This window comes from Saccopteryx bilineata, chromosome 2 (genome assembly GCF_036850765.1).
Source record: "Saccopteryx bilineata isolate mSacBil1 chromosome 2, mSacBil1_pri_phased_curated, whole genome shotgun sequence".
Taxonomy (NCBI): domain Eukaryota; kingdom Metazoa; phylum Chordata; class Mammalia; order Chiroptera; family Emballonuridae; genus Saccopteryx; species Saccopteryx bilineata.
In genome coordinates, this window is record NC_089491.1 from 271,845,700 (window position 1) to 271,860,393 (window position 14,694).

General features: G+C 47.8%; 1 protein-coding gene across 1 annotated transcript in view; it reads left to right on the forward strand.

Moving 5' to 3' along the window:
• CFAP251 (cilia and flagella associated protein 251) overlaps positions 1-14,694 on the forward strand; it is a 66,193-nt gene that overhangs the window by 2,628 nt on the left and 48,871 nt on the right. The window contains exons 4-6 of the mRNA XM_066260647.1: positions 804-1,172; positions 8,413-8,553; positions 10,374-10,483. Of these exons, the coding sequence (XP_066116744.1) occupies positions 804-1,172; positions 8,413-8,553; positions 10,374-10,483 (620 nt within the window). The remainder of the gene's footprint in view (positions 1-803; positions 1,173-8,412; positions 8,554-10,373; positions 10,484-14,694) is intronic.

Consider the following 14,694-nt stretch of genomic DNA (forward strand, 5'->3'; position numbering starts at 1 on the left):
CCACCCCTCCCCCCTCCCTCTCCTTCCTCTCTGTCTCTCTCTTCCCCTCCCACAGCCAAGGCTCCATTGGAGCCAAGTTGGCCTGGGCACTGAGGATGGTTCTGTGGCCTCTGCCTCAGGCGCTAGACTGGCTCTGGTTGCAACAGAGCGATGCCCCAGATGGGCAGAGCATTGCCCCCTGGTGGGCATGCTGGGTGGATCCCGGTCAGGAGCATGCGGGAGTCTGTCTGACTGTCTCCCTGTTTCCAACTTCAGAGAAATACAAAAAAAACCACCAACAACAAAAGGCCCTGGCTGGTTGGCTCAGCGGTAGAGCGTCGGCCTGGTGTGCAGGAGTCCCGGGTTCGATTCCTGGCCAGGGCACACAGGAGAAGCGCCCATCTGCTTCTCCACCCCTCCCCCTCTCCTTCCTCTCTATCTTTCTCTTCCCCTCCTGCAGCCGAGGCTCCATTGAAGCAAAGATGGCCCGGGCGCTGAGGATGGCTCCTTGGCCTCTGCCCCAGGCTCTAGAGTGGCTCTGGTCGCGACGGAGCGACGCCCTGGAGGAGCAGAGCATCGCCCCCTGGTGGGTGTGCCCGGTGGATTCCGTTCGGGCGCATGCGGGAGTCTGTCTGACTGCCTCCCTGTTTCCAGCTTCGGAAAAATGAAAAAAACAAAAACAAAACCCAACCAAAAAAAAAAACACTTCACAATTTCAGTGTGAGGCTAACACTCAACCTGGCTGATTAGGAAAAGAAAGGAAAATACTTAACTGAGAATGTACCATATTTGGAATCATAATCTTCTTTTATTTCTTTTTAAAGAAAATCCATAGTAATAGTGAGTCAGAGAAGTCATCAGAATCAGAGAGTCTGCACAGCCTGGGCTCACAACTAGAAGTTTTGGATCTATCCAGTTCTGACGAACAACTGATACAGGCCCTTGAAAGCCCACCCTCGGGTGAGCTTGGGGAGAGAATCCAGCAGACGCCCCGAGATGAACTGGGACAAGAAAGGAGAGAAGTGGCCCCAAAGGAGGAGAAAGGGAGACTAGAGAAGAGAGTCTCCCACTTCATTGAGGGGGAAGCAAAAGAATTCCAACCCAAAGCCCACATCCTGGAGGACTCCCTGGTGGCCACCACCACCGAGGACATTTTGTTTCAAAAGGATGACAGTGCCAACATGTACCCCTTGGTAAGTGTAATATGCTTTTTGAATTTCCCCTCGGTGCCTTGAGAGTATTGTGAGAGAGAGGGGTTTTATGCATTTTGGGGGAAAATATCACAAGAAAGATCCTTTTAAAACTTAATCGTAGACTTGTGACTTTAAAAATTCAGTCTGGAGCTCTGGCTGGTCATGTGGGACAGACTGGATGTGAGCGCTGCTCCTGGGTTCAGCAGTGTTGCTCAGCAGGCAGGAAATTCCGATGGAGTTCGCCTGTTGCACAGGGTGCTGTTTTCTTTTGTGGGAGACTCAAAATCCATCTCTACCTCTCCCTTCTCCTCCTTTTTCTCTCATCATACAACTCCTCCTTCTCCATTCCATTCCATTTCTTTTTTTTCTTTTTTCTTTTGTATTTTTCTGAAGTTGGAAATGGGGAGGCAGCCAGACAGACTCCCGCATGCGCCCGACCGGGATCCACCCGGCATGCCCACCAGGGGGCGATGCTCTGCCCATCTGGGACATCGCTCTGTTGTGACCAGAGCCATTCTAGCACCTGAGGCAGAGGCCATGGAGCCATCCTCAGCACCCGGGCCAACTTTGCTCCAATGGAGCCTTGGCTGCGGGAGGGGAAGAGAGAGACAGAGAGGAAGGAGAGGGGGAGGGGTAGAGAAGCAAATGGGCACCTCTCCTGTCTGCCCTGGCCAGGAATCGAACCCAGTACTCCTGCACGCCAGGCCGATGCTCCACCACTGAGACAACCGGCCAGGGCCTCCATTCCATTTCTTACTTTTGCCTCCTCTCCTCTTTTGCCTTCATTGGTCTGATACCTTTACAAGCTCCTAAAACGATTCCACGCTTCTGAAACTATTCCCAGACAGATCATTGAGGGAAAGGTAGGGGGTACTGAAAGCCACCGAGAAAAGCACCAGGCAGCCCAGAGGAACCCGCCTTCCCTGCCGCGGACGGTTATTCCAGGAGGTGCCATCTGCGAGGAGTGAAAATATTATCACTTACCAAGAGAAGGAAGAGAAGGCTTTTTCCCTCCCCTTCTTCCTCCATCTGCTGTTTTCTGAAAATTGTTTTCTAGGATTCATCTCCTACACCCCCTCCTCGCCCCCTGCTGTAGGTTCATGCCTTTGGGAGATTTATTTGTAAGCGATTGACTGTATATAACACTGTAGTTCCTAACACACTGTGAGCACTTGACAAGTGTTTTTGATGATGATGATGGTGATGATGATGATGGTGGTGGTGGTGGTAAAATGCACACACCTGAGAGCCTCTTTTCATATCAATTTGGCTACTCTAAGCAGTGGAGTTAAAGGTTAAAGCTTGCAACTGCTTTTCCTGATTAGCCAGCTACCAAGAAATCAGGGACTAGGCCTGGCCGGGTAGCTCAGTTGGTTGGAGCGTTGTCCTGGAGTGCAGAGGTTGCCAGTTCAATTCCCCCATCAGGGCTTATGTGGGAACAGCTCGATGTTCCTGTCTGTCTCGCTCTCCCTGCCTCTCTGAAAAAAGAAATCAGGGACTTTTACTAACAAGAGCAAGTAATTTTGTGTCACAGCCCCACTATCTGGAGTTGACAAAAGCCACTGTCCAGGTGTGGGTCCCCTGCTCACCTTGGACTCACTGCAGAACCAAAACTTTTCTAGACATTTCTCTTTGCAAATTTGTTTAGCTCTTTTTCCTTCTTTCTTTTCATGTTCTTCTTGCCGTTATTGTTTTTTCTTTCATTTAAAATGAATATGTGCCCTTTGTAAAAAGTAATTAAAGGCAAAGATTCCACTTTTTGCACACACACCCCCAGTCCCTTTTACCCGAGATGACTACTGTTAGTCCCCAGAGCATTTTCTGTGCATATAAAAACGTGTTATCTGTGTGCTCATGGGTGCGTGTGTGCACACCTGCCACACGTTTGTTTTTTGTGGTTTTTAAAAAAATGTTCCTTCTATTGATTTTTAGAGAGAGAGAAGGAGAAATAGGAACATCTTCTGTTCCTGTACGTGCCCTGACTGGGGATCGAACCGGCAGCCTCTGCACTTTAGGACGATGTTCTAAACAACCCAGCTATCTGGCTAGGGCTTGTGGTGAAATTTTGTTTGTTTGTTTTTAACTAGTGAGCTTTTTTTTTTTTTTTTAAAGAGGCTGTAGAAGGAGAGAATGACAAAGACAATGCTAATGGCAAGGATGACTTTTAAGCACATAGTGGGGTTTAGAAATTTTGCCCCATTATTTCTTTTTCTTTTTCTTTTTTTCTTTTTTTTTTTTTTTTTTTTGTATTTTTCTGAAGTTGGAAACGAGGAGGCTGTCAGACAGACTCCCGCATGTGCTTGACCGGGATCCACCCAGCATGCCCACCAGGGGGCGATGCTCTGCCCCTCTGGGGCACCGCTCTGTTGCAACCAGAGCCATTCTAGCACCTGAGGCAGAGACCACAGAGCCATCCTCAGCGCCCGGGCCAACTTTGCTCCAATGGAGCCTTGGCTGTGGGAGGGGAAGAGAGAGAGAGAGAGGAAGGAGAGGGGGAGGGGTGGAGAAGCAGATGGGCGCTTCTCCTGTGTGCCCTGGCCGGGAATCGAAACCAGGACTTCTGCACACCAGGCCGACGCTCTACCACTGAGCCAACTGGCCAGGGCCTGTTAACTAGTGAGCTATTATGCATTTCTGCAAAATATTTTCCCACTTAATATGTCTTGGAGAATTTTTTTTTTATATCATTGCATGTTGATCCACTTCCTCATTTAAATTCAACTATTCTGTTGACAGCCATTTATGTGTCTTCTAACTTCTTGCTCTCACTAGAGGCTCTTCATGCAGTGAATGTGCCCCTCTATTTCTGTCTGTTTCTGCAGCGTCCTTTTCCTTGGGGTCCCCTGCCTTCTCCCCATGGTTAAATCGGCATAGCCATGGATGCTATTTTTCAGCCAAGAAACAAGGTATCGTAGATCTATGAGAGAAAATCTTATGACGATCACATACAGTGAAATCTGATTTCAACAAAGTTTTGTTTTTCAAATCACCATATTTTAGGGAGAGATTGACATAAGAACTCCATGATCACTTGTTATCATGAATATTAAAACCTGTGCAGGAGGCAGCGGTGAAAACAGTGTAATTTCAGTTCACATGGGTGCTATGTGAGTACATTCAGTTACTGCTGAGTGTAGTTAGCCTGGTTCTGAACTTGGAAGACTTGTTTTTCCTGGAGGCAGAAGTCTAGTTAGGAATGTTTCCTTTTCATCACTAACTTGTTAAACGGAAAAATAAGTAACCAAGATGAATAAAATGCCTTTTAGGACTAGCAAGTTTCCAAAAGGATCTCATTTGAAGGAATTGGCTTTTAAGAACTGGCTGGGGTATTAAATAGTTCTGTTCCTAGAAGTTGCAGCTTGAGGAAATTGTGATTCCATAATTCTACTACTCACACCCACACAATAAAAGACCTACATACAAATATAAATCACAAGGGATGAGCAGACAGAAACAGGGGAGAATGGAGGAATGAGGACTGGAGGAGAGAAAATCCCACCACACTGCTCAATCTGTCCTGGGAGAAGCATGTGTACAGTGTATATCATTTCAGCCTTATAAGAATTGTTCAGAGGTGAGAAAGGAAACTCACCAGATTGTTTCTATACTCCAGTTTAATTCACTGATATATATTTTTTAATTCAGTGAGAGGAGGGGAGTCAGACAGACAGACTCCCGCATCTGCTCGGACCAGGATCCACCCGGCATGCCCACTAGGGGACGATGCTCTGCCCATCTGGGGCCCTTGCAACTGGAGCCATTTTTTAGTGTCTGTGACTAAGGCCATGGAGCCATGCTCAGTGCCTGGGGCCAACTCGCTCCGATTGAGCCATGGCTGCAGGAGAGGAGGAGAAGAGAGAGAGAAAGAGAGAGAAACGAGAAGGGGAGGGGTAGAGAAGCAGATGGGCGCTTCTCCTGTTTGCCCTGGCCAGGAATTGAACCTGGGACATCCGCATGCCAGGTTGATGCTCTACCATTGAGCCAACTGGTCAGGGCCTAATTCACTGATTTTTTAAATAACTAACCACTTAATCATCATGTTAAACACTACCACCTTGGATGAACCAGACTTGTTAATTTTTTTAAAAATAGACTTTGTTTTTTTCAGCAGTTTTATGTTTATATAAAAATCAGCAAAAAGTACAGAGTTCCCATATACCCCCTTGTGCCTCTTCCTCCCCTGCTTTTCCCTTTTATTAACACCTCGAGTTAATGTGGTACATTTGTTGTAGTGGATAGGCCAGTACTGATATGTTATTATTAACTAAAGTCCATAGTTGATCTTAGGGCTCAGTCTTGGTGTCGTACCTTCTCTAGTCTCTGACAAATGTATAGTGGCATCTACCATGGTTGTGTCTCAGAGAATAATAGTTTCACAGCTCCACTGACTCATTCCTCCCCTACCCCCACCCCCGCCAGCCGCTGATCTTTTTATTGCCTCTGCTTTAGCTTTTTCCAGAAGGTCGTGCAGTCGGAGTCTATCCAGGATATAGCTTGTCAGGCCGGCTTCTCTCCCTTGGCAGCACGTGTGGAAGGCTTTCCCATGTCTTTTTATGACTTTCTGGCTCAGTTCTTTTCAGTGCTAAATAATATTCCATTGGGCGAACCGACCACAGTTCATCTGTCATTTTTGTAAAAGACTTCGAGCACATAAAAAGATATAAATTGGCCCTTGCTGGTTGGCTCAGCAGTAGATTGTCAGTCCAGCATGTGGAAGTCCTGGGTTCAATTCCTGGTCAGGGCACACAGGAGAAGCACCCATCTGCTTCTCCACCCTTCCCCCTCTCCTTTCTCTCTATCTCTTTCTTCCCCTCCCGCAGCCAAGGCTCCATTGGAGCAAAGTTGGTCTGGGCACTGAGGATGGCTCCATGGCCTCCTCCTCAGGCACTAGAATGGCTCCAATTGCAGCGGAGCAATGCCCCAGATGGGCAGAGCACCGCCCCCTAGTGGGGATGCCGGGTGGATCCTGGTTGGGCTCATGTGGGAGTCTGTCTGACTGCCTCCCTGCTTCTAACTTCAGAAAAATACAAAAAAAAAAAAGATATAAATTAACTACCTTTGAATTAAAAGCAGTATTCAGATATATAGTACCTATAATTTTTCACATTATTTTTTCTTTTAATTGATTGATTTTAGAGGGACAGAGAGAGGAGGGGGATGAGAGAGAGAGAAGGAAGCATTCATTTGTTGTTCCACTTAGTTGTACATTTATTGGTCATTTCCTGTATATGCCCTGACCCAGGATCAAACCTTCAACCTTGGTGTCTTGGGACGACACTCTAGCTGACTGAGCTAACCAGCCAGAGCCTAATTTTTCACTTCATAACATTTTTATTTTGGATTCATGCCTGGCAATATAGAAGTTTTAAGCCTACCATGACAATTTTGTCTCTCTATACTTGATTCTTCTAGGGAAGATGGTGCCTAAGGACCAAATAACCAGACTGAATAATTGCCTTTCTTACAGAGTTATCTAGTAGCTTCACTGTCACTTGTCCATTCTACTTTCGTGGAGGGAACTGAACTTTGCAGCATCAGGAGCTCATTCTGTGTCTGGTGCTGAGCTAGGTCTAGCTCCTGGGCAGCAGGGAGAACAGGAGGTTGTTCCTTTCTATTGTCGAGGACTCTCTTTTTAAACAGATATAATTCACATACCATAAAATTCACCTTCTTAAAAAGCTTTACATGGTGGTAAAATACACAGAGGATAAAAATAACCCTATCAACCACTTTTGAGTATATGGTTCAGAAGTGTTACGTACACTCACACTGTTGTGTAACAACAAATCCTCAGCGCTCATCTTGCAAAACTGAAAGTCTGCACTGGTTCCACCACAGCTCTCTATTCCCCTCCCCCAGCCCCTGGCAACAGCTGTCCTAGTGTCTGTTTGTTATTTTGGGATCTGACTGCTCTAGGGAACCTCATATAAATGGAATCACACAGTATCAATCCTTATTACCGGTCTATGTCACTGGTGTACTATCCTTTGTGACTGGTATATTTCAGTCACCGAACGCCCTCCATGTCTGTCCATGTTTTTGCATGTGTCCGAATCGCCGTCCCTTTGAAGGCTGAAGAGCAGTCACATTATGTTTATCTGTGGGTGAACACTTGGGTTGCTTCTATGTTTTGGCTGCTGTAAAATATGTTGCTATGAACACGGGTAGACAAATATTAATCCGAGACCATGCCTTTCATTGTTTTGGGGTGTGTGCCCAGCAGCGGGATTGCTGGGTCATATGGTAGTTCTGCTTTCAACTTTCTGAGACGTCCCCCCTGTTTTCCGTAGCAGCTGCCCCATTTCGCATTCCCACAAAGAATGCACCAGGGCTCCAATTTCTCCACATCTTCAGACAAATTACCCATTTAAAGTGTACAATTCAGGCCCTGGCCGGTTGGCTCAGCGGTAGAGCATTGGCCTGGTGTGCAGGAGTCCTGGGTTCGATTCCCGGCCAGGGCACACAGGAGAGACGCTCATCTTCTTCTCTACCCCTCCCCCCTCCTTCCTCTCTGTCTCTCTCTTCCCCTCCCGCAGCCAAGGCTCCATTGGAGCAAAGATGGCCCGGGCACTGGGGATGGCTCTGTGGCCACTGCCTCAGGCGCTAGAATGGCTCTGGAAGCAACAGAGCGATGCCCCAGAAGGGTGGAGCATTGCCCCCTGGTGGGCATGCCGGGTGGATCCCGGTCGGGCACATGCAGGAGTCTGTCTGACTGCCTCCCCGTTCCAGCTTCGGAAAAATGAAAAAAATAAAAATTAAAAATAAATAAATAAAAATAAAGTGTACAATTTAGTACTTGAAAAGTTGAAAAAAAAAAAAAAGACCATGTGGGGGAAAGTAAAATGTACAATCCATTGGTTTTTTTGTTTTTGTTTTTAGCACACTCACAACCATTGCTACTATCTAATTTCAGAACATTTTCAGCACCCCCTAAAGAAGCCCCTGCCCCTGGCACCTACAAATATGCCTTCTGTCTCAATGGATTTGCCTGTTCTGGATGTCTTATACCAATGGAAATATACACTATGTGTTCCTTTGTGCCTGGCTTCTTTGCACCCCACATCAGGTTGTCAAGAGTCATGCACGTGGCATCATGTCATGGAGGACTTTTTTAAAGTGATTTCCTTGGACTGACGGTGTAAAATCCTTCCTCCAGAGACTCATGCCAGGCGCTCCTGGTGTCACAGCCTTGGGCTGGGCACATTTGTGGTGTCTTATCGGTCTCACCCTTGTCTTTCAGACTATGACTCAGTCGTTTGGATGGAATAGTTCCCTTCCTGTGTACTATATCCGAGACCAAAACCCAAGGGTTGTCCTGTATGCCAGTGCCCACACCGCGGTCATCCACAATGTGCTCAAGAATGATCAGCATCACCTCCAGGTGGGCAGGCGTTTTTCTGATGGCGTGTCAGGGGGGTCGTCTTGAGCTTGGACACAGCTTTTGGTCTTTTGTCCGGAGGGTCGGCTTCACCATATCACCCTCACGTGGCCCTGCTCCTCTTCTGAACTGTCTAGTAAATCTTACCTTTAGAAACACACTGATTTGTTCGTTGTCTCTCTGATTCTCACTAGAATCAATTTACAAACTGCAGGTGATTTTAATTGCATAGTGACAAGAATTCAAAACACCTGTATTTTTTACATTTCTGCAAAAATGTGGCCGGGAGGGATCAGCACTTGCGGCCTTATTACCACTTATGTCCTTGTCCAGATTTCAAAGGGTTCCGATCCTCTTAGCCATGCTGAGGAGTGGGTGTTAATATTTCCATTTTCCAAGAAGAAGCAGACCCAGAGCAATTTTAACTGACTTGCCCAAGACTATGCTAGTTCATGGTAAAGCCAGGTCTGAAACCTAGGTCTCCTGACTTGAAAGTATTAAGTAGAACAGTTGTCCTGTCCCTGCACTCCCCACCCCCGCACCTTCCTTCCTGTTCATGCCCCTCTGCGCCTCCCATGTGGCCTACCTGCCCGCCCTCCCCACACCTGTGTTTCCTCTGCTTCCGGCATATTTGACCCCTCCCATCCGAGCGGCAGGTTTTCTCGGTGTCTGATGGTTAACCTGGTGGACAGTTCTACGTTACCCTTTCAATTAGCCCATATTTTAATAAAGACGTCCTTAGTCAAGGCCTAGAACAAAAAACATCACGAAGTATTTTCCAGAAGTTCAGTCAATACTCAGTGTTGTGCCAGGGATCCCAGACATGGGGGTGCCCCTTCAGGCATCTGCCGTCGTGGGGGGTGTGCAGTGCCAAGCAAGCTCAGGGGCACCCACAGAGGGAGAAGGGGCAGTCCTGCAGACAGCTCAGAGAGCTGGGAGGGCGGGCAGTTGACAGATGGGCTGAGGCGGCCAGGAGTCCCACTTCCCCAGAGTTAGATGGTTGGAGACGGCCTGACTGTTCATTACTTTATCCCACAAGTACTTGCTATAAAAACTGTGTTTTGGGTTATGGGTCTGTAGTCATGAACCAAACAGACCCAGTCCCCCCTCACGGAGCTTACAGTCTAGTGTAGAGACAGACATTAAACAGGAGAACACATGAACATATCATTACAGATGGTAACAAGTGGAAATGCTACAGAAGAGAAAATTAAAGGCTGAGAAGAGACTGAAGTTAGGTTGGGTGGGCAGGGACCAGAAAGGCGCCATTTACGCCAGGATCTGACGGGTGAAAATGAGCCACCCAGGGACCATTTGGGGGCTGGGGTAGGGGCGAGAACTCCAGACAGAGAGGGCTCCAGTTCTCAGGCCTGGGTACCCCATGAGCAGGAGAGAGGGGGGAGGAGGAAACGGGCTACTTCCAGCAGGGAATGCTACCATCTTGTGTTTCTAAAAGATTCCTCTGTGAAGTGGGGGGAGTATTGGAGAGATCAGTGAGGAGGCTTTCTCTCCAGAGCTGCTCAGTGACCCGACCCCAATGGGCAGAGCCCAGGAACTTACTCTCAACCTGAGTTCAGAGTTGGGCACATGCAGAGACCCCTAGGAAACCACTGTGCTTGTGGGGGGTGTAGCTTATCCCCTAGGCATTTCAGAGAATGTCTGAAAATGGCCGGCTCTGGAGAAACACCAGGGAGAATGTTCAGACAGATGAGCTTAGGAAGGGGCTCAGGTTTCCATCGGGGGCCCCAGCCTTTCCTGCTGATACCGATAACGAGCCTGGGCTGCATCCGTGATGTCTCAGCCGCTTCTCGCTGTTCCTGCAGGGCCACCCCAACGTGATCTCCTGCCTCTGTGTCAGCGAGGACCGGCGGTGGATCGCCACAGCCGACAAGGGGCCCAACTGCCTGATCATCATCTGGGACTCCTTCACAGGGTAGGCCCTGCGCAGTCACACTCCCCACCTCATTCTTACAGAGCATCCGCCACTGTGACCAGCAGAGAATGAACAAGCCGGCATGAGCATGCAGAGCCAGGGACAGGACACTGGGAGGAGGAGGCTGCCAGGGGGCCTGGTTGTCAGTGGCCCCGAGGCCTGGTCTGGTGACATTACCATGGGGAACCTCCCACTTACGATTCTTAGCTCTTTCACCCCAGAAACTTGGTTTGTTTGTGTCCCAGAGCAGACTAGGCCTAGGGTCCCTAGCGCCGGTGAACCCAGCTTGGAGGCCGGAGAAGTTAAGTAACCCCCCTCTAATCATTCCTGTTGCTTTGCTTTCTTCCTAGAGGAGGCTGAGGAGGTCATGCCCCCTGGGTGTCTCACAGGCATTCCTGCTAAGATCCCCAAACCTCCCCGTGCACCTACCTCCTCAGTGATGTTCAAACCCATCCCCACCTTTTGTTTATCCACTCATGGGGTGACTTATTATTATTATTTTTTTAATCATGTAACCGAAAGGAAGAGTCTCCTTTGGCTGCCATCTCCAGTTCTAGCCATCTTCCTCAGGGTGGTCAGTTTGGTGTGTGTCCTTCCAGAACATTTGCTGTCGTTTTAAAGACACATGTGTGGACATGACGCATGTCACGTGGTTTTTCTCCACCACATTTGGAGCGTGACCTTTTCTCCAAACACAAGCACCTGACCGTGTTGCCCCCCTACTCACCACCCCTCGGAGGCTGCCCGCTGCCCACTGCCCACTCGGCCCATGCTTTGGGAGCTAGACACCTTGCATCCTAGCTGTGCGAACACTTGCCCCTGAAAGGGAAGCTCCCCGTCTGCATGCTGAGCCTCCGTAGAGCTGTCACGCACCATCAGCTGCAAGCATAGGCCATCCAGCTGACACAGGAGGAGAAGTTGTCTCCTGTGTAACTGACAGTTCAAAGGTGGTGGCAGAGGTTGGGGGGCTCCCCTCAGTGAGCCTCTTTTCGGAAGTTCCTTCTCCTAGCCCGAGCTGGCCCCTCACAATGCTTCCCCTTTGATTTTTGTTTTTGTTTACAAAGCTGTCTCCCCCCCCTCTGCCCTCCACCAGACTGGGAGCAATGTGAGGGCGGTGATATATATAGATATATTTATTATGAAGTAAAGCATATCTGTGGCTAACAATTCAGACAATATGTTGGTATGAGTTTTATGATATCACCAGCGATGACTTGGGACCCAGAAAAGATTGTTTGGTTTTACACTTAATGTTCACTTTATTATTTATTTTATTTTATTTTTTTTGTATTTTTCTGAAGTTGGAAATGGGGAGGCAGTCAGACAGACTCCCGCATGTGCCCGACCGGGATCCATCCAGCACGCCCACCAGGGGGCGATGCTCTGCCCATCTGGGGTGTCACTCTGTTGCAACCAGAGCCATTCTAGCGCCTGAGGCAGAGGCCACAGAGCCATCCTCAGCGCCCAGGCCAACTTTGCTCCAATGGAGCCTTGGCTGCAGAAGGGGAAGAGAGAGACAGAGAGGAAGGAGAGGGGGAGGGGTGGAGAAGCAGATGGGTACTTCTGCTGTGTGCCCTGGCCAGGAATCTAACCCAGGACTCTTGCACACCAGGCCAACTCTCTACCACTGAGCCAACCAGCCAGGGCCAATGTTCACTTTATTAAAGTGACAAATTAAAAACCATCCATTTTCCCTTAAGCTTTTTGTTCAACTATAGATCGCATTCTATTTATAAATCTAGCATATATTTGCAATCTCCTTTAAGAGGACTTTGATTAATGTTTGACTCCACTTACAAATCTGATTATTAACTGCTTTTAAATATTGTACACTGCATTTAGAAATGGAATATATTTGGCTTTATCTTTAAGGTCTTTAGTAGTCTCATTAACAAATAAATCTTTCACCAGAACTTAAGTAATTCTCATAAATCTAATAAATTAGACATAAATGACAAATTTTAAGTTCTCTTAAGTATTCTAATATTGCTTATGAACCTAATATGATTTGAATTTAAAATTACAAGTCTAAATCAACTACGTACTTTAAATTAGAATCACAAATATAATCTGTTAGAGACTCTGATGTGTTAAATTCTCTTAAATGTCACCTATTTCTAAAAAAAAAATAAAAAATGGACCAGTGTTCTGGTCACAGGTATGTTAATAGTGTAGATCTGACTGATTTCATCTTTTCTATATTTAATTCTTTTAATGTTTATTTATTGATTTTAGCAAGAGAGGAAGGAAGAGAGAGAGACAGGAACATCAATCTGTTCCTGTATGTGCCCTGTCCGGGGATCAAACCAGCAGCCTCTGTGCTTTGGGATGATGCTCTAACCAACTGAGCTATCCAGCCAGGGCTTTTATATTTAATTCTAAACATCCCCAAGGGTAAGATGTCTTTGCCAGCTGAGGGCATCATTCTGTCATTCCCAACAATGTGAGGACCGCCTTCCCAAGTGATGTCTGGAGCAGCCCATCAGTGGGATGGTTTTCGAAGTGATGGAACCAGACTGGTCCTCATCTGGGGCACACAGACTTGGTGCCAGCCAAGCGGGACACGGATGCCACATGCCGAGGCCTGTTCATACTCGCTGTGACAACAGCTCTGTAATGGGAAAGAAAATGGGGAGCTAATAGCCCCTGTTCCTGGGTTAAGTCTTCCTGCCCCCACTCACTCTTCGTTTCATTTTTAATTTTAATTTAATTTAATTTAATTTTGTATATTTCCAAAGTTAGAAGCAGGGAGGCAGAGAGACAGACTCCCACATATGCTTGACCAGGATCCACCTGGCATGCCCACCAGGGGGCAATGCTCTGCCCATCTGAGGGGTTGCTCCATTGCAACCGGAGCCATTCTAGCACCTGAGGCAGAGGCCGTGGAGCCACCCTCAGCGCCTGGGCCAACTTTGCTCCAATGGAGCCTTGGCTGCGGGAGGGAAACAGAGAGATAGAGAGGAAGGAGAGGGGGAAGGGTGGAGAAGCAGATGGGTACTTCTCCTGTGTGCCCTGACTAGGAATCAAACCTGGGACTTCCACACACCTGGCCAACACTCTACTGCTGAGCCAACCGGCCAGGGCCAGTCATTTTTAATTTTTTTAAAAAAAAATTTATTTACTAATTTTAGTGAGAGAGGTCAGGAGAGGGAGAAGAGAGAGAGAGAGAGAGAGAGAGAGAGAGAGAAAGAGAAAGGAAGAGAGAGAAACATCAATCTGTTCCTGTACGTGCCCTGACCAGGGATAGAACTGGCAACCTCTGTGCTTTGGGACGGCACTCCAGATAGAGAGCTATCTGGCCAGGGCCCACTCTTCATTTCTAATGGAAGTTGGGGGCCCCAACATGACAGTGTACTTCCATCATTGATTCCACCATTCCCTGTATTTCTTGGGCTCACTAAGATGTTTAAATGTCACTTGATTAGATACTGCATGTGCCAAGGCTTTGTCTGCATCATATAGTTCTGAAGTCTTGCCAGGCCTGACCAGGCAGCGGCACAGTGGATAGAGCGTTGGCCTGGGATGCTAAGGACCCAGGTTCAAAACACTGAGGTAGCTGGCTTGAGCATGGGCTCATCAGGCTTGAGCGCGGGTCCTGCATCCATGTCCTGCTTGGCTGGCACCAAGTCTGTGTGCCCCAGATGAGCCCCATGAGCAAAGGGTCACTGGGCTCGGTTGGAGCCCCCCCCCCCACATCAAGGCACATATGAGAAGCAATCAATGAACAACTAAGGCCTGACCAGGCGGTGGCGCAGTGGATAGAGCGTCAAACTGGGATGCGGAGGACCCAGGTTCAAGACCCTGAGGTCTCCAGCTTGAGCCCAGCTCATCTGGTTTGAGCAAAAGCTCACCAGCTTGAGCCCAAGGTCGCTGGCTCGAAGAAGGGGTTACTCGGTCTGCTGAAGGCCCGCGGTCAAGGCACATATGAAAAAGCAATCAATGAACAACTAAGGTGTTGCAACGCGCAAAGAAAAACTAATGATTGATGCTTTTCATCTTTCCGTTCCTCCCTGTCTGTCCCTGTCTGTCCCTCTCTCTGACTCTCTGTCTCTGTAAAAAAAAAAGAAAAAGAAAAAGAAAAAAAATGAACAACTAAGGTGCCGCAACTATGAGTTGATGCTTCTCATCTCTCTTCCTTCCTGTCTGTCTGTCTCTGTCAGTCCCTCTCTCTAATAAATAAATAAATAAATAAATAAATAAAGCCTTGCCAG